This window comes from Lichenostomus cassidix, chromosome 2 (assembly GCF_008360975.1).
Source record: "Lichenostomus cassidix isolate B80296 chromosome 2, HeHo_3.0, whole genome shotgun sequence".
NCBI lineage: Eukaryota > Metazoa > Chordata > Aves > Passeriformes > Meliphagidae > Lichenostomus > Lichenostomus cassidix.
In genome coordinates this window covers 151,002,101-151,023,066 of record NC_139482.1, presented here as the reverse complement: position 1 = coordinate 151,023,066, position 20,966 = coordinate 151,002,101, and the positions used below count along the sequence as shown (strand labels likewise).

At 51.0% G+C, this 20,966-nt stretch overlaps 6 protein-coding genes and 1 long non-coding RNA gene across 7 annotated transcripts; 4 read left to right on the top strand and 3 right to left on the bottom strand.

The window, feature by feature from the left end:
* Positions 1-233: 233 nt before the first annotated feature.
* Positions 234-865, bottom strand: LOC146442571 (uncharacterized). The gene is made up of 2 exons (XR_014849619.1): positions 664-865; positions 234-419 (listed from the first exon to the last, which is right to left on the bottom strand). It is a non-coding gene; the product is annotated as an uncharacterized LOC146442571 (long non-coding RNA).
* Positions 866-1,697: 832 nt separating this feature from the next.
* LOC146442570 (feather beta keratin-like) lies at positions 1,698-2,033 on the top strand. Its single transcript, XM_085049926.1, has one exon. The coding sequence runs from the start codon at positions 1,698-1,700 to the stop codon at positions 2,031-2,033; it is 336 nt and encodes a 111-aa protein (XP_084906052.1).
* A 3,376-nt stretch (positions 2,034-5,409) lies between these two features.
* LOC146442569 (feather beta keratin-like) lies at positions 5,410-5,745 on the bottom strand. Its single transcript, XM_085049925.1, has one exon. The coding sequence runs from the start codon at positions 5,743-5,745 to the stop codon at positions 5,410-5,412; it is 336 nt and encodes a 111-aa protein (XP_084906051.1).
* Positions 5,746-8,162: 2,417 nt separating this feature from the next.
* Positions 8,163-8,498, top strand: LOC146442568 (feather beta keratin-like). The gene has a single exon (XM_085049924.1). The coding sequence runs from the start codon at positions 8,163-8,165 to the stop codon at positions 8,496-8,498; it is 336 nt and encodes a 111-aa protein (XP_084906050.1).
* Positions 8,499-10,881: 2,383 nt separating this feature from the next.
* Positions 10,882-11,217, bottom strand: LOC146442567 (feather beta keratin-like). The gene has a single exon (XM_085049922.1). It carries the CDS (start codon positions 11,215-11,217, stop codon positions 10,882-10,884), a length of 336 nt encoding a protein of 111 aa, XP_084906048.1.
* A 1,984-nt stretch (positions 11,218-13,201) lies between these two features.
* Positions 13,202-13,681, top strand: LOC146442566 (feather beta keratin-like). Its single transcript, XM_085049921.1, has one exon. The coding sequence runs from the start codon at positions 13,202-13,204 to the stop codon at positions 13,538-13,540; it is 339 nt and encodes a 112-aa protein (XP_084906047.1). The 3' UTR covers positions 13,541-13,681.
* A 2,972-nt stretch (positions 13,682-16,653) lies between these two features.
* Positions 16,654-16,989, top strand: LOC146442565 (feather beta keratin-like). Its single transcript, XM_085049920.1, has one exon. It carries the CDS (start codon positions 16,654-16,656, stop codon positions 16,987-16,989), a length of 336 nt encoding a protein of 111 aa, XP_084906046.1.
* The last annotated feature ends 3,977 nt before the right edge of the window (positions 16,990-20,966 follow it).

Here is a 20,966-nt window from a genome sequence, read left to right as displayed (position 1 = left end):
TTTCCCAGCTGGTAAAGCCTGACAGGAGACATCACCTTTTCCCATTGGTCATGCACTGTCTTGGTGTCCCACTTGTCTGTAAGGATTCAATATTCAGGGTTTTTTGGATCGTGACCTGGGCTGTTGTCACGGTCCACTCATCAGCAGACGCGTGATGGTTCATACCAGCTACGATCTCAGAGTGCAAAAAGGAAAAGAAAACACAAAAATCCAACATTTAACTTTAAAGGGAGTTAAATTTCAATCCAAGGGGGAACTTCATTAATTTGGCCGGTAAAGCGGCCTGCGATAGAGAGAGAAAGAGAGAAAACTGGGAAAAGATGGGGAGGAAAGGGAAGGAAAGGGGGCTATAGCTACCACCACGGCTCCACAGACGTCCGGCGTCCCTGGGGTCCCGTCCAGTCGGCGTTCCTTGGCCTCTGCAAAGATCGATGTGATCTTTAGGTGGGGAAGATCTTCGGAGTTCAGTCACTCCAGAGCTGTCTTTTATGCTTAGTCCATACACCTGGTCCCTCCTTGCGACCCGCCTTTGCTCCCCCTTAATTCTCGTGGAGATATGCCAAACTCCACTTGACAGGGTCAAGGGAGGAGTGTCCGAGGCATGGTCGGCAGGGTTTTCACAATGGGTGTCAGGGCGACGGGTGCAAAGCCTTCGTCACATACCCGCTTTGGCAGGCACAAGGCCTTTGTTCTGTATCAGCTCAAGCAGGTGCAAAGTCTTCGTTCTGTACCACCTTAGGCAGGTACAAAGCATTTGCTCCGTACCAGCTTTGGGCAGGCACAAAGCATTCTCTGCGTAAGTCCTGCACCTGTAGTTTCTGATGAGAAATGTTGAGACAGAACTTGATTCTTGGATCGACCCTTACAGCTGTGTGTTGAGGAGTGAGATCGCTGCTCTGGGCAGTGTCTAATGATCAGAAAGAGCATATGGAATTTGCCCAGTGTTTTTGGAGGTGAGCATTTCATGATCCTCAGGAAGCCAGGCAAGTCCAGGCTGTGTCAGTGCTCAGCATGGTGGCCAGAGAATGGTCTGAAGGGCTTGTGGCCTGGACTGTCCCTGAAACGGGGGGAAGGTGAGGGAGCTGGGAGTTCTTTCAGGCAGAAGGAAGGAGTGCAAATGGGATATGTTCTGAATATGCCATGGCATGACCTCAGATGACACCTCTGACCTCCTCCACTTTGGTCAGATCTTCTACGTGTCCTGACACACACCATCAACAACCACACACCGGTCTCTAATTCTCTGAAATAAAAGCTGCAGCCAAGGTCAGATGGACACTGCCTGAAGGGAAGGACATGACAAAGTAGAGTTGCTGGAAGAAAAACAACGCACACCTCAGCACTCTGCACGCTGGGCCAGGTAACTGCTGCTGCCTACAACCAAAATGCCCCAAGGCCATGGGCCAAGGCTGTCCCACCCCCAAAAGACCAGCATAAAAGCCAGACCAGTGCCTCTCTCCTCACACACGTCTCCTCACACCTTCTCCTCCTGCTCCTGACAACAACCAGGTCAGTCTCAAGCCCCTGACCCCTCTCTTCCAGCACTCCCAGCCCCAGCCTCAGCAGCCCTCATGCCTCCCCACAGACCCACAACGGCCTCCACACTCCCTTGTCCTCCTGCATCACTACCCCTTCCAACCGCACCACCCTGCCCTGCCTCACTCCCCTCTCTTCCAGGGACCCTCGACTCCACACCCATGGCCTGCAACACCCTCTGCCGCCCCTGCGGACCCACCCCTCTGGCCAACAGCTGCAACGAGCCCTGTGCCCTGCAATGCCAGGATTCCCGTGTGGTTATCCAGCCGTCCCCTGTTCTGGTGACCTTTCCCGGACCCATCATGACCTCCTTCCCCCAGAGCACTGCTGTCGGATCCACCTCCGGGGCTGCTGTTGGGAGTGAGCTCAGTGCCCAGGGACAGCCCATCTCTGGTGGATTTGGTGGCTTTGGCTACGGCCTTGGCTATGGCCGTGGATTTGGCTATGGGCTGGGAGGCCTGGGCTGCTATGGCAGAAGGGGAGGCTACAACTGCTAAGGGCCCTCAGCACCACTGCTGACACCACCAGCTTGCTGGTCTGGCAACTGCTCTTTCAAGCAAAGCACCTTGGCATGTAGTTGCCCTACTTCTACCTCACACAGGATCCCTTCTTCTTCTTTCTTCTCTCTCTTCATTCTTCTGCATCAATAAAATTCTTCTGCATCAAATCCTGGGACTCCTCTTTTTTTATTTTTTTTTTAATTTCTCTGGTCTCACTTCCTCTCCCAGCACAATGGCAGAGCTCAACTGAGCATTGGAGTGAGCGGAAAAGAGGCAAAACACTTTTCTCTTGGAAATACGTCAAAACCAGTAAGAACCAAGAGTGGCACAGGAAGCAGGGTGGGGGGAACCATCCAAAAGTGTCCACAAGCCCATCACTGACTACACAAAAGGCTTGGACACAACAAATCTCTCTGGCTCATGGTTCTGGCAAAGACCCTCTGTGCCAGCACAGATTTGGCAAAATCTCTCCCCTGCAGGACTCTCAAGCCCTCTGAACAAACAGTTATAAAACCTTTCCCCTGGTCAGGAACTGTGGAGTGCAAGTACTTCATTCCCTTTAGTTCAAGCAGAGTCAGCAAGAGCAGAATTTCCAGCACCATGGGCAGGTCAGTGTTGGATCTCCCAAGACAGACACTCCACCACATCTTCCACTCTGGGACCGTCATCATAATGAGAACTTCTCGCCTTCTTTAGCAATTAAATTCCATCTGTTTTCCCTTGTGCCCTTGCCCTCTTCTCCTGCATTTGTGCAGTGCTGAGAAGAGCCGAGGTCTCTCAAATTCATTCCCTTCATTCTGGGATTTACGCACACTGATGACTCCTCCCTGTCCTGCCTTGTCTCCTGGCAATCCCAGTTCTCCCAGCCTCTTCTCTAAGAAACAACCTCCAGCCCATTCACAATATTTCTGGCCCTGAAATGATCTTGATTCCCTGAATCTGCTTTATTTTCCCAATGGGTGTGGTGGTTTTGATTGGCCCAAAACATCAGTAAGGTATTTTTTAACATCTAGGAGAAATTTGGATCCCTCAGAAGCTGTCGTGGTAGGCCTGGGGAGGTGTGTGAGGGATGGGGAGTGGCACAAAGATGGCTCCTTTGTGTCCTGAATGAATGTTCTGGAAGATTTTGCATCAAGTCCAGCAGAACCAATCTCTGATGGCTCTGAAGGTGATGGATATGCTGCTGGCCAAGTTTGGGCCAATTGGAGGTGTTAGTTACGCCTCTGTGAAAACATGTTTAGGAAGAAATCCAAACAAAGCAACCACGCACTTCTTTGTAGTTAGAGGACGAGGAGGTGGGGGTGAAAATATTTGAAGGGAGAACAGCATGGAGACACCACGGTCAGTGAAGAAGGTAGGGGAGGAGGTGCTCCAGTGCTCCAGGCACCGGAGCTGAAAACCCTCTGCTAGCCATAGTAAAGGCCATGGGGGGAGCAGGAGGTTCCCCCTGCGGCCCATGGAGTCCACAAGGATGCAGAAATCCACCTACAGCTCACACCAGAGGAGCAGGTGGATTCCTGGAGAAAGCTGTGATCCAGTTTGGAGTCTCATTGAAAGAGATAAAATTACAAAGGCCTTGTGAGAGAAAGGCTTTGCTCTTGGAATGAAAGCAGCCTGGCCTCAGCTCGGGAGAGTCTGCACCTTCTGGACAAGAGGACTCATGTTGCAGAAGAAGCCGGGCGGGATGTTACTTGTGAGATTGGACCTGTGCCAAAGAAGTTCCCAGAGGACTGTCTCTCATGGGAAGGACCCCATGGCTAAGTAGAGGACCCCCTCTCCCTGATTGGGCTGACCAGAGACCCCCTCACCCTGCCCCCTGTCTGTGTTGCTGGTTTAGAAAGAGGGAAGGGGGTGAGCGGAGAGAATGCTTCTTAAGAGGGTGGGGGGAGAGAGCAGAGAAAGTGCCTGAAGAGAGAGAGATATAAGTAGAGATAAAGACTATTTGTAATAGAAGAATTGTGGTGATGAATAGATTTATGGATCTGCTCTGTAGACTGAGAAAATACCTCACACTCTGCCTCCCTACTCGGGCTTGTTGGTCAAAAAAAAAAGAAAGGGGGTGAATAAAATGAGTTCATAAGAGGGAAGGGGGGAGTGAACAAAATAGTGTATAAAAAGTTTATTTTTACCTTGCATTTTATCTTCCAACTCTGTTAGGTAATTAAATCACTTTTTTTCAACTTTAAGCTTGGAGCCTGTTTGCCCTTTCTTCATGCGTCCTCCTGGCAATGTCCTATCTCATTTGACTCACAAGATTGATGTGTATTTTTACAGGTTTTTTTCTGCAGCAAGACTGAGTCGAGGTGCCTGGCATTTAGTCAGGGTCAAAGCCTGATAATGGGATGCCCAGATCTGCACATGACACCTAACATGGGACCTCACCAGCGCTACACAGACAGCAAGAGTCACCTCTCGCTGCTTGCTCATAACAGTTTTCCAATTTTGCCCTGACTTGCTACTGATGGACACAGCCTCTGGAGAAGGATGCGAATGTGCACAATTCCACAAAGACATGACCCCATCAATTCAGATGGGAGCATTGGAGTTCACCGACTGTCTGTTAGTAATTATTGCTTATTTGCTTACAGGAACTCAATATTAACGTGTAGCGATTAGGAGCTGTGAAACTTGTAGCTTGAATGTGGAATGGCACAAGGGAAAAACAGATGAAATGCAGTTGCTAAAGAAGGCAAGAAGTTCTCTTTGTGAGAGTGGTCCCAGAGCGGAAGATGTGGTGGAGTGTCTGTCATGGGAGATCCAACAATGTCCTGTCCATGGTGCTGGAAATTCTGCTCTTGCTGACTCTGCTTGAAGAAAAAGGAATGAAGCACTTGCACTCAGGAGCTCCTTTTGATATGCAAGGTATTATGTCTGTTTGTTCAGAGGGCTTGAGAATCCTTCAGTGAAGAGATGTTGTCAAGTGTGTGCTGGCACAGAGGGACATTGCCAGACCCATGAATAGGAGAGATTAGTTGTGTCCAAGCCTTTTGTGTATCCAGTGATGGGCTTGTGGAAGGTTTTGGAAGTTTCCCCTATTCCTTGCTTCCTGTGCCATTCTTGGTTCTTAGTGGTTTTGACATATTTCCTAGACAAAAGTGTTGTGCCTCTTTTCCACTCAATCCAACGCCCTGTTGAACCCTGGCACTGTGCTGGGTGAGGCAGTGAGACCAGTGGAATAGAAAAAAGGAGGTGACATCTCAGTTTTTAAGGTAGGAAAATTTTATTGATGCAGAAGAACCAAGAGAGAAGAGAAAGAAGAAGAAGGGACCCTGTGTGAGGTAGAAGTAGTGCAACCATCAGCCAAGGTGCTTTGCTTGCACATGTTGTTGCCAGCGCAGCGAGCTGGTGGTGTCAGGAGTGGTGCTGAGGGCCCTTAGCAGTTGTAGCCACCCCTTCCACCATAGCAGCCCAGGCCTCCCAGCCCATAGCCAAATCCACGGCCATAGCCAAGGCCGTAGCCAAAGCCACCAAATCCACCAGAGATGGGCTGTCCCTGGGCACTGAGCTCACTCCCAACAGCAGCCCCGGAGGTGGATCCGACGGCAGTGCTCTGGGGGAAGGAGGTCATGATGGGTCCTGGCATGGTGACCAGCACAGGGGAAGGGTTGATGATGACGTGGGAATCCTGGCATTGCAGGGCACAGGGCTCGTTGCAGCTGTTGGCCAGCGGGGTGGGTCCGCAGGGGCGGCAGAGGGTGTTGCAGGTCATGGGTGTGGTGTGGAGGGGCCCTGAAAGAGAGAGCAGTGAGGCAGGGTCAGGGTGTGGGGGTGTGAGGGGCAGTGATGCAGGAGGGTGAGGGATTGTAGAAGCTATTGGTGGGTCTGTGGGGAGGCGTGAGGATTGCTGAGGCTGGGGCTGGGAGTGCTGGAAGAAAGGGGCCAGGGATGCAGGAGCAGAAGGGTCAGGGGCTTGAGGCTCACCTGGTAGTCAGCAGGAGCAGGAGGAGAAGGTGTGAGGAGAATTGTCTGAGGGAGAGAGGCTCTGGGCTGGCTTTTATGCTGGTCTTTTGGGGGCAGGACATTCTTGGTCCATGGTCTTGGGGCATTTTGGAGGCAGTAGCTCTTGTTTGGCCCAGCCTAGTGGGTCATGATGTGGGAAGAATTTTCCTTTGTGCAATTCTGGAGTCTCATGCCCTTCCATTGATGCCATCTCCATCTGACCTTGGCGGCAGCAGCTTTTAACTGGGAGGTGGTATTTGGGAGTATTTTGTTGTTCGATGTGTGTCATGGAGGGCTGAATAAACATCCAAAGCCCAAGGGAGCTGCTATGTCATCAGTTTTGTCATTTTGTGGCACTCATGGTCTGTGGTTTTTGGGTTCCCTGTGAAGACTGGACCCCTCTCTTCTGTGTCACTGGATGTCCATCAGTCATTGTGTTGCACCCAGGGATGCTGAGGGAGTGTTGATGTCCTGGGCAGGTCCCTCTGCAAGACCTTGGAATGGTCCCAGTGCCTGGAAGCACCTCAGGATGAATGAAAGTGAGCTCATGGCCTTGTGTCTTGAACAAGACACAAAAATATGAAAAATGTGGAAAATGTGAGGCTGTTTGGAACAAATTTGTTCCAGTGTTATTGTCCATTTGGATTTCTCAAATTTACATGACAATGTAATCTGTAATTTCAAGCGTATTACTTTACCACATTAGGAAATCTGAGAAGTAAACAACAAATAGGGCCAGTCCCTTTGCTCCCAGGCTGGTCTGTGACATCAATTTATTTATTCCGCATTCAATCCATAGGGTTTCATAACTTATATCCTCCAAGTCATAGTATTATGTTCCGATTAGCAAATAAGCAGGAATTACTAATGGAGGGTCAACAATTTTTTCTTTCCTTCTTTGTTCTGAATCAGTCACTCCTTTATGGAATTCCGTGATTTCAAGTCCTTCATTTGAGTCTGCATCCATTTCACATTGGCAGCAGCCTTTAAGTGCCCATGTTAGAGATCAAATTCTGGTGCTGTAGGTGCAGGATGAAGACTTGATCAAAGCTTTGGGGAGCTGGAGTGCCATCAGTGAGGCCACCCTGGGGCACTGGACTGTGTGGTGTGTTGGTGTGTGAAGAGTTGGCCTCAGTCTCTCACAGCCCTGAGAGGCTGCTCTGGGCTTTGCAGCTGTTCCAAGTAGGAGGTGTTTCCCATTCCATCCCATTCCCTCTCTCCATGCAATTTTCCCAGCTGGTAAAGCCTGACAGGAGACATCACCTTTTCCATTGGTCATGCCCCGTTAGTGTCTTGGTGTCCCACTTGTCTGTAAGGATTCCATATTCAGGGTTTTTTGGATCGTGATTTAGGCTGTGTGTTGAGGAGTGAGATCACTGCTCTGTGCAGTGTCTAATGATCAGAAAGAGCATTAGGAATTTGCCCAGTATTTTTGGAGGTGAGCATTTCATGATCCTCAGCAACCCAGGCAAGTCCAGGCTGTGTCAGTGCTCAGCATGGTGGCCTGAGAATGGTCTGAAGGGCTTGTGGCCTGGACTGTCCCTGAAATGGGGGGGGAATCTGAGAGAGCTGGGAGTTCTTTCAGGCAGAAGGCAGGAGTGCAAATGGGATATGTTCTGAATATGCCATGGCATGACCTCAGATGACACCTCTGACCTCCTCCACCTTGGTCAGATCTTCTACGTGTCCTGACACACACCATCAACAACCACACACCGGTCTCTAATTCTCTGAAATAAAAGCTGCCGCCAAGGTCAGATGGACACTGCCTCAAGGGAAGGACATGACAAAGTAGAGTTGCTGGAAGAAAAACAATGCACACCTCAGCACTCTGCACGCCGGGCCAGGTAACTGCTGCTGCCTGACCACCAAAATGCCCCAAGGCCATGGGCCAAGGCTGTCCCACCCCCAAAAGACCAGCATAAAAGCCAGCCCAGAGCCTCTCTCCCTCATACACTTCTCCTCACACCTTCTCCTCCTGCTCCTGACAACAACCAGGTGAGTCTCAAGCCCCTGACCCCTCTCTTCCAGCACGCCCAGCCCCAGCCTCAGCAGCCCTCATGCCTCCCCACAGACCCACAACAGCCTCCACACTCCCTTGTCCTCCTGCATCACTGCCCCTTGCAACCCCACCACCCTTGCCCTGCCTCACTCCCCTCTCTTCCAGGGACCCTCCACACCACACCCATGGCCTGCAACACCCTCTGCCGCCCCTGCGGACCCACCCCGCTGGCCAACAGCTGCAACGAGCCCTGTGCCCTGCAATGCCAGGATTCCCGTGTGTTTATCCAGCCATCCCCTGTTCTGGTGACCTTTCCCGGACCCATCATGACCTCCTTCCCCCAGAGCACTGCTGTTGGATCCACCTCCGGGGCTGCTGTTGGGAGTGAGCTCAGTGCCCAGGGACAGCCCATCTCTGGTGGATTTGGTGGCTTTGGCTACGGCCTTGGCTATGGCCGTGGATTTGGCTATGGGCTGGGAGGCCTGGGCTGCTATGGTGGAAGGGGTGGCTACAACTGCTAAGGACCCTCAGCACCACTCCTGACACCACCAGCTCACTGGTCTGGCAACTGCTCTTTCAAGCAAAGCACCTTGGCATGTAGTTGCCGTACTTCTACCTCACACAGGATCCCTTCTTCTTCTTTCTCTTCTCTCTTCATTCTTCTGCATCAATACATCAATAAAATTCTTCTGCATCAAATCCTGAGACTCCTCCTTTTATTATTTTTTTTTTTTAATTTCACTGGTCTTGCAATCTCACTGTGCACAATGGCAGGGCTCAACTGAGCATTGGAGTGAGCAGAAAGGAGGCAAAACACTTTTCTCTTCGAAATATGTCAAAACCAGTAAAAACCAAGAGTGGCACAGGAAGCAGGGTGGGGGGGAACCTTCCAAAAGTGTCCACAAGCCCATCACTGACTACACAAAAGGCTTGGACACAACAAATCTCTCCGGCTCATGGCTCTGGCAATGACCCTCTGTGCCAGCACACACTTGACAAAATCTCTCCCCTGCAGGACTCTCAAGCACTCTGAACAAAGAGTTATGAAAGCTTTCCCTTGGTCCGGAACTGTGGAGTGCAACTACTTCATTCCCTTTAGTTCAAGCAGAGTCAGCAAGAGCCAAATTTCCAGCACCATGGGCAGGTCAGTGTTGGATCTCTAAAGACAGACACTCCACCACATCTTCCACTCTGGGACCACCATCATAATGAGAACTTCTTGCCTTCTTTAGCAATTGCATTCCATCTGTTTTCCCTTGTGCCTTTGCCCTCATGTCCTGCATGTGCGCAGTGCTAAGAACCACCAAAGTCCCTCAAATTCATTCCCTTCATTCTGGGATTTATGCACACTGATGACACCTCCCCATCCACCCTTGTCTCTTGGCAATCCCAACTCTCTCCGCCTTTCCTCTAAGAAAGTACCTCCAGCCTCTTTAGAATATTTCTGGCCCTGAAATGATCTTGATTTACTAAATGTGCTTCATTTTCCCAATGGGATGCCCAGAGCCGCACATGACACCTAACATGGTATCTCACCAGTGCTATGCAGACTGATAGAGTCACCTCTCCCTGCTTGGTCATAACTGTTTTTCAATTTTACTCTTGATACATGAGGTCGCTTTTCCCACAAGGGTACAGGGACAACTCCGGCTCCATTTCATCTCAACCAAAACCACAAAAACTTTTTCTCAGAAAGAAACAATTGGTCCAAGTGATACCCAGACATTCTTTCTTACCTGGGCTAAATCCCTGAGAAACAGCACTTGGCAGCTGCCCTTGCTGAACTCCAGCACATATCCAGCACCACTCAGGGTTTCATTGCTGGCAAAGTTTTTCCAGCTCCTGGGCTACAACACAGGGGACTTGCTGCCATTTGAAATTTGGGGCACTGACCATAAGCCTCTGGGCCCAGCCCTTCAGACCTTTCTCAGGACACCACACTGGGGACTGACATAACCCAGACTTGGCACAGATGGACACAGCCTCAGGAGCATGATGTGGAATTGCACAATTCCACAATGACGTGATCCCATAACGTCAGAGAGGAGCATTGGAGTTCACTGCCTGTCCATTAGTAATTATTGCTTATTTGCTTACAGGAACTCAATATTAACACGGAGAGATTAGGCGCCGTGAAACATGCAGCTTGAGTGAGGAATGGCACATGGGAAAACAGATGGAATGCAATTGCCAGAGAAGATAAGAAGTTCTCATTGTGAGGGTGGTCCCAAAGTGGAAGATGTGGTGGAGTCTCTGTCATGGGAGAGCCAACAATGTCCTGTCCATGGTGCTGGAAATTCTGCTCTTGCTGACTCCGCTTGAACAAAAGGGAATGAAGCACTTGCACTCCAGAGCTCCTTCCCATATGCAAGGTATTATGACTGTTTGCTCAGAGGGCTTGAGTGTCCTGCAGTGAAGAGATGTTGTCAAGTGTGTGCTGGCACAGAGGGACATTGCCAGAACCATGGGCAGGAGAGAATTTTTGTGTCCAAGCCTTTAGTGTAGCCAGGGATGGGCTTGTGTCAGGTTTTGGATTGTTCCCCCTCTTTTTTGCTTCCTGTGCCACTCTTGGTTCATAGTGGTTAGGACATATTTCCCAGAGGAAAGTGTTGTGCCTCTTTTCCACTCAATCCAATCCAATGCTCAATGTTGAGCCCTGCCCTGCCCTGCCACCAGTCTTTCTCGGTGAGGAAGCGAGACCAGTAGAATAACAAAAAAAAGAGGAGACATCTAAGTCTTTAAAGCAGGAGAATTTTATTGATGCAGAAGAATGAAGAGAGAGGAGAAAGAAGAAGGGATCTAGTGTGAGGTAGAAGTGGGGCCACCGTCAGCCAAGGTGCTTTTCTTGCACAAGCTGTTGCCAGAGCAGCGAGCTGGTGCTGTCAGGAGTGGTGCTGAAGGGCCTTAGCAGATGTAGCCACCTCTTCCGCCATAGCAGCCCAGGCCTCCCAGCCCATAGCCAAATCCACGGCCATAGCCAAGGCCGTAGCCAAAGCCACCAAATCCACCAGAGATGGGCTGTCCCTGGGCACTGAGCTCACTCCCAACAGCAGCCCCAGAGGTGGATCCGACAGCAGTGCTCTGGGGGAAGGAGGTCATGATGGGTCCAGGAAAGGTCACCAGCACAGGGGAAGGGTTGATGATGACACGGGAATCCTGGCATTGCAGGGCACAGGGCTCGTTGCAGCTGTTGGCCAGCGGGGTGGGTCCGCAGGGGCGGCAGAGGGTGTTGCAGGCCATGGTTGTGGTGTGGAGGGTTCCTGGAAGAGAGAGAGAGGTGAGGCAGGGCAGGGGGATGGGGGTGCAGGTGGGGGTGATGCAGGAGAGTGAGGGAATTTGGAGGCTCTTGTGGATCTGTGGGGAGGCATGAGGGCTGCTGAGGCTGGAGCTGGGAGTGCTGGAAGAGAGGAGCCAGGGATGCTGGAGCAGGAGGGTGAGGGGATTGAGTTTCACCTGATTGTTGGCAGGAGCAGGAGAAGAAGGCGTAGGGAGAAGCCTGTGAGGGAGAGAGGCACTGGGCCAGCTTTTATGCTGGTTCTGGAGGGGCGGGACAGCCTTGGCCCATGGCCTTGGGGCATTTTGGTGGCAGCAGGTCTTGCTCTGCTCAGCCTTGTGAGTCATGATGTGGGAAGAATTTTCCTTTGTGTAATTCTGAAGTGTCATGCCCTTCCCTTGATGCCATCTCCATCTGACCTTGGCGGCAACCTTAAGCTGGATGTTTGTATTTTGGAGGATTTGATTGTTTGATGTGTGTCACGGAGGGCTAAATAAACACCCAATGCCTAGAGAGCTGCTATGTCATCAGTGAGGTCATTCTGTGGAACTCATGTGCTGTGGTTTTTGGTTGCTTTGTCATGACTGCACCCCTCTGTTCTGTGTCACTGGATGTCCATCAGTCATTTTGTTGCACCCAGTGATGCTGAGGGAGCTGCTGAAGACCTGGGGGATGTCAATCTGTAAAAGCTTGGAAAGGTCCCAGTTCCTGGAATCACTCAGGAGGAATGACAGTGAGCTCATGGCCTTGTGTCTTTAATGGTATGAAGGAAAATATTCAAAATCTGTGGCTGTTCAGGCTGTACTTGTTCCAGTGTTATTGTCCATTTGGATTTCTCAAATTTACACGACAACGTAATCTGTAATTTCAAGTGTATTACTTGACCTCATTAGGATATCTTACAAATAAACAACAAATAGGACCAATCCCTTTGCTTCCAGGCTGGTCTGTGACGTCAATTTATTCATTCTGTGTTAAAACCATAAGGTTTTATAATTTATATCTTTCACGTCTTAGTATTATGTTCCTCTTAGCAAATAAGCAGGAATTTATTAATGGAGGGTCAACAATTTCCTCTTTCCTTCTCTGCCCTGATTCAGGCATTTCTTTATGGAATTGTGTGACTTCAAGTCCTTCTCCTGAGGTTGTGTCCATTTCACCTGGGTTTTTGGAGGTGAGCATTGCATGGTCCTTAATGACCCTGGAGAGTCTAGGCTTCGTCAGTGCCCAGCAAGCTGACCTGAAAAGGGTCTGAAGGTTTGAGCCCAAAGACTTGTAGTCTGGACTGTCCTTAAAATGGGGGGAAGCTGTGAGAGCTGGGAGTTCTTTCAGGCAGGAGGCAAGAGTGCAAATGTAGCATGATCTGAATATGCCATTGCATGACCTCGGATGAAACCTCAGATCTCCTCAACTTTGGTTGAATCTTCTACGTGTCCTAACACACAACATCAGCAACTACACACTGGTCTCTAATACTCACAATTAAGAAGTACCACCAAGGTGAGACGGACATGGCCTCAAGAGCTGGACATGCAACAGCAGAATTTCAGGAAGGAAAACACTCCCCAAATCATGATTCACTAGGCTGGGCCAAGCAAGACAGGTTGCCTGCAAAATGCCCCAAGGCCATGGGCCAAGATGTCCCGCCCCTTCAGGACCAGCATAAAAGCCAGACCAGTGCCCCTCTCCCTCACACACTTCTCCTCAAGCCTTCTCTTCCTGCTCCTGACAACAACCAGGTGAGTCTCGAGCCCCTAACCCTCCTGCTCCTCCCGTCCGACCCCTCTCTTCCAGCACTCCCAGCCCCAGCCTCAGCAGCCCTCACGCCTCCCTACAGACCCAGAACAGCCTCCACACTCCCTCGTCCTCCTGCATCACCACCACTTGCAACGCCACCACCCCTGCCCTGCCTTACCCCCCTCTCTTCCAGGGACCCTCCACACCACACCCATGGCCTGCTACGATGCCTGCCGCCCCTGCGGACCCACCCCACTGGCCAACAGCTGCAACGAGCCCTGTGCCCTGCAATGCCAGGATTCCCGTGTGGTCATCAACCCTTCCCCTGTGCTGGTCACCTTTCCTGGACCCATCATGACCTCCTTCCCCCAGAGCACTGCTGTTGGATCCACCTCCGGGGCTGCTGTTGGGAGTGAGCTCAGTGCCCAGGGACAGCCCATCTCTGGTGGATTTGGTGGCTTTGGCTACGGTGGCTTTGGCTATGGGCTGGGCTGTGGCTATGGGCTGGGAGGCCTGGGCTGCTATGGCAGAAGGGGTGGCTACAACTGCTAAGGGCTCTCAGCACCACTCCTGACACCACCAGCACAAGGCTCTGGCAACTGCTGTTTCAAGAAAAGCACCTCGTCTGATGGTTGCACTACTTCACCCTCACACCGGATCACTTCTTCTTCTTTCTCCTCTCTCTTCATTCTTCTGCATCAATAAAATTGTCTTGCATCAAAGCCTGAGCTGTCTCCTCTTTTTTTTTAACTCCTCTGGTCTCACTTCCTGACCCAGCAGAGTGCCCGGGCTCAACAGGCCATTGGAGTAAGCAGAAAAGAGGCACAACACTTTTCTCTGGGAAATATGTCCTAACCAGTAAGAAACACAGTGGTACAGGAAGCAGGGAAAGAGAGTCCCTTCCAAAAGTTGACATAAGCCTATCACTGTCTACACTACAAATGCTTTGACACAACAATTCTCTCCTGGTCATGATTCTGGCAAAGTCCCTCTGTGCCAGCACACACTTAACAAAACTCTTCCCTGCAGGATGCTCAAGCCCTCTGATCAAACAGTCATAACAGCTTCCACATGGGCAGGAACTGTGGAGTGCAAGTGCTTCATTCCCTTTTGTTCAAGCGGACTCAATAAGAGCAGAATTTCCAGCACCATGGACAGTTCAGTGTTGGCTCTCCCAGCTCACTCTTGACCAACTATTCCATTCTGTGACCACCCTCGCACTGAAAAATTCTTTCTTTGCCCATGCAATTCCATCTGTTTTCCCATGTACCCTTGCCCACTTGTATTGCATGTCCACACTGCTGAGAACAGCTGAGCTCCCTCTAATTCAGTCCCTTCTATCAGGGATTTACACACATTGATGACACCTCTCTCTACAGCCTTGTATCCTGGAAATCCCAGCTCTCTCAGCCTCTCCTCCATGAAAGTTCCTTCAGCCCCTTAGGAATCTTTCTGGCGCTGGAATGGTCTAGATTTACTAAATCAACTTCATTTTCCCAAGGGGAAGCCCAGATCTGCACATGACACCTCATATGGGACCTCACCAGTGTTAAGCAGAAAGCAAGAGTCACCTCTCCACACTTAGTCTTAGCAGTTTTCCCAATCCTACTCTGCATATTTGGGGTCACATTTCTACAAGGGTACAGGAACAACTCCTGCTCCATTTCTTCTTAACCAAAACCACAAAGGCTTTTCCTCAAAAGAAAACAATTGTTCCAGTTGATACCCAGACATTTTATCCCATCCCTTGGCTGACTCCCCACAAGAAACATGGCCTGGCAGCTGCCATTGCTGAACTCCAGCACATGTCCAACACCACTCAGGTTTTCAGTGTTGGCCTAGTGTTTGCAGCTCCTGGGCTAGAGCACTGGAGCCTTGCTGCCATCTGGACTTTGGGATGCTGACCACAAGCCTCTGGGTCCAGCCCTTCAGACCCTTTTCAGGACACCATGCTGGGAACTGACACAACCCAGACTTACATGGGTTGCTTGGGATCATGCAATGCTCTCCTCCAACAACCCTGGGCAACATTCAAATTCATTCTCTGACAAACAGACATTGCCCAGAGAAGTGGCTTCACACCTCAGTCCAATGAAAAACCCTAAAGGCCCTGGCTATCAAAACTTTCAAGGGAAGAGGGGCAGCAAGAAAATCACAGAGCACAAGAAATTTGAAAACCAGAGTTTAACATCAGGCTTTGTCAGATGGGAGAAATGCAAGGAAGGAGGGAATGCGATGGAAGGGGCAACACCTCCACCACAGCTGCAAAGCCCAGACCAGCCTGTCAGGGCTGAGAGAGAATGGGGGCAGCTCTTCACAACACACCCAAAAAGCACTCAACCCAGTGCTGCAGGGTGATCTCACCGATGACACCTCACCTATCCCAAGTTTTGGTCACGTCTTCAGCCTGCCCTGACATGAACCATTAATAGCAGAATTCGGTCTCTAAAACTTGCAATTAAAAGAATGTAAAGCTGTCATCAAGGTCAGATGGACACGGCCTCAAGAGAAGGAATTTGAATCACAAAATTTGGAAAGGCATGCAGGAATCATCACAGAGGAGGGAAGGGGTTTATGCTGACTGTCTGTTAGTAATTGTTACGTCTTGCTCAGAGAAACACAATATTAACATTTACGGAGTATAAGTTATGAGACATTATGGCTTGAATGCGGAATAAGGGAATTGATGTCACATCCCCTGAGAAAGGGATTGGGCATGTGTTTGTTGTTTGTTTACTGGATTTCTTAACGAGGTCAAGCAATACACTTGAAATGGCAGAGTGCACTGCCATGTAAATTTCAGAAATACAAATGGATCATTACACTGGAACAGCTTCAGCCTGAACAGCATCACATTTTCCAGATCCACTCTCTTACTCTCCTTCAAGACAGGAGGGGATGAGCTCCTTTTTTCCATCAGGAGCTGCTCACAGGCATTAGGCCCTTGCCAAACTCTCAAAGAGTGACCTGCCCAGGACATCAGCAGATCTCTGAGCATCCCTAGGAGCAACACTGTTGCTGAATGTCACTGATGGACATCCTGTGACACAGAAGAGGGGCCCAGTCTTCACAAGGCACCCACAAAACACAGCACAAGGGCGCCAAAGAATGACAAAACTGAAGAAATTGCAGCTCTCCTACAAACTGGCTGTTTATTTAGTCCTTCCCAAAACACATCAAACAATCAAATCCTTCCAAATACCAGCACATGAAAGCTGCCGCCAAGTTCAGGTGGACATGGCCTCAAGAGGAGGACACAAAACTGCAAAATTGTAAGAAAGAGCACTCCCCACATCATGACTCACTAGGCTGAGCCAAGCAAGAGTTGCTGCCTGCAAAATGCCCCAAGGCCATGGGAGAAGGCTGTCCCGCCCCTCCAGCACCAGCATAAAAGGCAGCCCAGTGCCTCTCTCCCTCACACACATCTCCTGCCACCTTCCCCTCCTGCTCCTGACAACAACCAGGTGAGTCTCAAACCCCTGACCCTCCTGCTCCTGCACCCCTGGCTCTTGTCTTCCAGCACTCCCAGCTCCAGACTCAGCAGCCCTCATGTCTCCCCACAGCCCAACAATCCCTGGTCCTCCTGCATCACCACCCCTCACACCCCCACCCTGCCCTACCCTGCCTAACCCCTCTCTCTTCCAGGAACCCTCCACACCACACCCATGGCCTGCAACACCCTCTGCCGCCCCTGTGGACCCACCCCGCTGGCCAACAGCTGCAACGAGCCCTGTGCCCTGCAATGCCAGGATTCCCGTGTCATCATCAACCCTTCTCCTGTGCTGGTCACCCTGCCAGGACCCATCATGACCTCCTTCCCCCAGAGCACTGCTGTCGGATCCACCTCCGGGGCTGCTGTTGGGAGTGAGCTCAGTGCCCAGGGACAGCCCATCTCTGGTGGATTTGGTGGCTTTGGCTATGGCCTTGGCTATGGCCGTGGATTTGGCTATGGGCTGGGAGGCCTGGGCTGCTATGGTGGAAGGGGTGGCTACAACTGCTAAGGACCCTCTGCTAAGGACTCCTGACAACAACCATCCACTCCCTGAAACACTCCCCGGGCATTGAGGATGCATCTCTGGGCCAAGGTTCTCAAAGGCGCTCAGCACCTCCATCTCCTGCTCTCAGGACCCCAAGCAAGGCAGCATCCAAGGGGCCAGCCGGGGCTGCCTGTAAACATGGCCCGTCTGCCTCCTGCTCTTCTGCTGCTGCCTGCTCTGCATCACCACTTTGGCTGTATCCAGTCCTCTCTGGACTCTTCTCTCTAACTCCAGTGCCGTTCTCTCAAGCCTGAGATGATTGGCCCTCTCAGGTGGGGTTTCTCCCACTGCAGGGCAGGAAAGTCTTGACATTCTGGCAAAAACTCCTGAAAGGAAAATCTTCGGCTGATGGTTGCCCTACCTGCTCCTCAGACCAGCTCCCATCTATGTGCTGCTCGTGACTTTTCATTCTTCTCCCTCAATAAAGTTTTCTTGCATCACAGCCTCAGAGGAATTCTTTTTTTTCAAGATTCTTCCAATGTCACTCAGCACTAATCCATGTTGTATATTCCTTGGGTATAGCTGAAAAAGCACACCAAGACCTCTCTAACATATTATTTCTGCTGTTCCATTGCCCACTGGCACACTTTGGTCTTCCAGTGCATCACAGAAACCCTTCTGCTGTTGAAATGCAGCCCTAGATACACTCATTCAGCTATATCCCTGCCTCTGACACAAGCCCCTCATGGGTGGTCTGTTCAATTTTGCTGGACACCAGTTGCTCCAGACTTTCCTCATCTTCCACGCCCATCTCCATCTCTGGTTGAGCAGCAGCATATCTTCCTTGGTTTCAGGTCCCAGATTTGAATACACAACTTAATTCTCACCAGAGTGAAGCAGAGGAGCAAAATCCCCTCCTCACCTGCTGCCCATATAGTGGGGTTAAGGACAGGGCACAGTGGGGCTTCTGGTAGGCACGTTCTCATGGCCTGGGCATGTCCAGTTCTTCATCCACCAACACCCCAAGTCCTCCTCCTTGGGGCTGCTCTCAATGCCCTTCAGCACCCAGCCTGTAGCCATTGTGTTTGTGGTTGCTGCAATGCAGGTGCAGGAGATTATGTCCCTCTGCTCTGCTCTGCTCTGCTCTGGTGATAGTGGGGTGCTCTCTTAATTTCTGGGCTCCTGGGAATCAGCAAGACAAGACTCTGGTGGGGAATATCCAGAGCACGGCCTCGAGGATGATCCAAGGCTGAAGGTTTGGGAGAGCCATTGGTCATGACATTGGGGCATTTTTCATGTTAGCTACTCTTGCCTGGTCCAGCTCGGTGAGTCATGAGTTTGGGAATCTTTTCCTGCCCATAGCTCTGCAATTCCATATCGTGCTCTTGGGGTTGTGCCTTTCTGACCTTGGCAGCAGCTCTGAAGAATTGGGATTGGTTCCAGCATGAGTGGAAGAGAGATGAATATCCTGTAGCCAGACTTGTGCAAGTCCTTTGTTCTTGTGCCAGACAATATGCTCATCTGTAACCTGGAGAGAAGTGGAGCTGTTGGTTGGACCATTTGGTGGAGAAGGATTGGTCAGGATGGTCTCACTCAAAGACTTGGAGTCAATGGCTCCATGTGTGTGTGGAGGAAAAGGATGAGTGGTGATCATCAGAGTCCTATTGGGTCCCTTATAATTTTGTATTATTATCAGGGATCTGGTTGCTGGGGTTGAATGGGATGATGAGTAAAAGCAGGAAAAGAAATGGCTGAGTGGTGTGGTTGGTTGTGTGAAGGGATAGCATCCAGAGGGTCTGGAACAGTTTGGGGAGGTGGGATATTGTCAGCGTCATGAAGCTGAACAAGGCCAAGTGCAAGGTCTTGCACCTGGTCTGGAGCCATGCCCAACATGATCACAGAGTGGACAATGAGTGGATTGAGAACAACCCAGGGGAGAAAGACTTGGGGTGTTGGTGAATAAACAGCTGGACATGCCCCAGCCATGTGAATGTGCTGACCAGGAACTTTCCATGTCCTGGGCTCATCCCCACATTGTGGAAAGAAGGTGAGTGGAAGGATTTTGCTGCTCTGCTCTGGACTGGGTAGAGTGGAGTTGTGTGTTCAGCTCTGTGTCTGAAAATAAGGAAGTCATGACACGGCTTGAGCAGATCTCTAGATGGGCCTGGAAGATAATGAGGGTCTGGAGCAACTGGTGTCCAGCCCAAGTTAACACATTGCCTATGATGGGTTTGTGTGAGAGGCAAGGATAGACCTGCATTGTTGTATCCAGGTGTGTGTTTAAGCAACCTGAATGCTTTTGTGTGATGCACACAAATTGTGTCAGTGTGTCTTACCTGGTAGTGGAACTGCAGAACTAATTCCTAAGAGAGGTGTTGGTGCAATTTGCACCCTCCTCAAATGGCTTGTGTAATCTGGGATTAGTGCTGAGTGTAGATGGCACATCCATGTCAGAAAGAAGGTGAGGCGGACATGTCAGGTTGCAGCGAAAGATAATTTTATTGAGTTAGAAGATTGAAAAGTCATGAGGAGCTAATAGAGGTTTGCTGCTCTGAGGTACAATTTGAGTGACCATCAGCTGGGGTCCTTCACTCACAAGAGGTTTTTCCAGATCATCAAGGCCTCGCTGGCCCACAGTGGGAGCAATCCAATGGTGATGGTGACTGATGGTCTCTGGCTTGGCAGAAGGGGTTTTGTCCAGAGGGAACTGGACAGAGCCAAAGGGGTGATGCACAGCAGGGAGCAGGAGAAGAGCAGAAGACAGATGGGCCAAGTTTGCAGGCAGCCTGGGCTGGCCCCTTGGCTGATGCCTGGCTTGGAGCTCTGAGAGAAGCAGCTGGAAGCGGTGAGCCTGTTAGAGAGACTTGGCCCAGAGAGGTGTCCTCATTGCCTGGGGTGTGTGCCAGGGAGTGGATGGTTGGTGTCAGGAGTGGTGCTGAGTGTCCTTAGCAGTTGTAGCCACCCCTTCCGCCGTAGCAGCCCAGGCCTCCCAGCCCATAGCCAAATCCACGGCCATAGCCAAAACCGCCGTAGCCAAAGCCACCAAATCCACCAGAGATGGGCTGTCCCTGCACACTGAGTTCAGTGCCCACAGCAGCCCCGGAGGTGGATCCGACAGCAGTGCTCTGGGGGAAGGAGGTCATGATGGGTCCTGGCAGGGTGACCAGCACAGGAGAAGGCTGGATAACCACACGGGAATCCTGGCATTGCAGGGCACAGGGCTCGTTGCAGCTGTTGGCCAGCGGGGTGGGTCCGCAGGGGCGGCAGAGGGTGTTGCAGGCCATGGTTGTGGTGTGGAGGGTCCCTGGAAGAGAGAGGGGTGAGGCAGGGCATGGTGGTGGAGTTGAGAGTGGTGGGGATGCAGGAGGCTGAGGGGTTGTGGAGGTTGTGGGTCTGTGGGGAGGCATGAGGGCTGCTGGGGCTGGGAGTGCAGGAAGAGAGGGGCCAGGGGTGCAGGAGCAGGAGGGTGAGGGGGTTGAGACTCACCTGGTAGTCAGCTGGAGCAGGAGGAGAAGGTGTGAGGAGAAGTGTGTGAGGGAGAGAGGCACTGCTCTGGCTTTTATGCTGGTGCTGGAGGGGTGGGACAGCCTAGTTGCATGGCCTTGGGGCATTTTGAAGGCAGCAACCCTTACCTGTCCCAGCCTGGTGAATCATGATGTGGGGAGTGTTTTCCTTTCTATGACTCTGCAATTCCATGTCCTGCTCTTGAGGCTGTGTCCATCTGACCTTGGTGGCAGCTTTCATGAGTTGGTATTTGGGAGTATCTGATTGTTTCAATGTGTGTCAGGGAAGGCTGAATAAACACCCAGAGGCCAGGAAAACTGCAGTGTCATCAGTGAGGTCGTTTTGTGGGACGCGTGTGCTGTGGTTTGTGGGTTCCTTGAGAATAGTTGGCTCGTTTTTTCTGTGTGACTGGATGTCCATCTGTTATTTTGTTGCACCCAGCAATGCCGAGGGAGTTGCTGTTGTCCTGGGGGGGTCACTCTACAGGAGTTTGGAAA

What these genes read in the sequence shown, in the direction of transcription:
- LOC146442565 (XM_085049920.1), top strand. Translation starts at nt 16,654, where the DNA reads ATGGCCTGCAACACCCTCTGCCGCCCCTGTGGACCCACCCCGCTGGCC.
- LOC146442569 (XM_085049925.1), bottom strand. Translation starts at nt 5,745, where the DNA reads ATGACCTGCAACACCCTCTGCCGCCCCTGCGGACCCACCCCGCTGGCC.
- LOC146442568 (XM_085049924.1), top strand. Translation starts at nt 8,163, where the DNA reads ATGGCCTGCAACACCCTCTGCCGCCCCTGCGGACCCACCCCGCTGGCC.
- LOC146442566 (XM_085049921.1), top strand. Translation starts at nt 13,202, where the DNA reads ATGGCCTGCTACGATGCCTGCCGCCCCTGCGGACCCACCCCACTGGCC.
- LOC146442567 (XM_085049922.1), bottom strand. Translation starts at nt 11,217, where the DNA reads ATGGCCTGCAACACCCTCTGCCGCCCCTGCGGACCCACCCCGCTGGCC.
- LOC146442570 (XM_085049926.1), top strand. Translation starts at nt 1,698, where the DNA reads ATGGCCTGCAACACCCTCTGCCGCCCCTGCGGACCCACCCCTCTGGCC.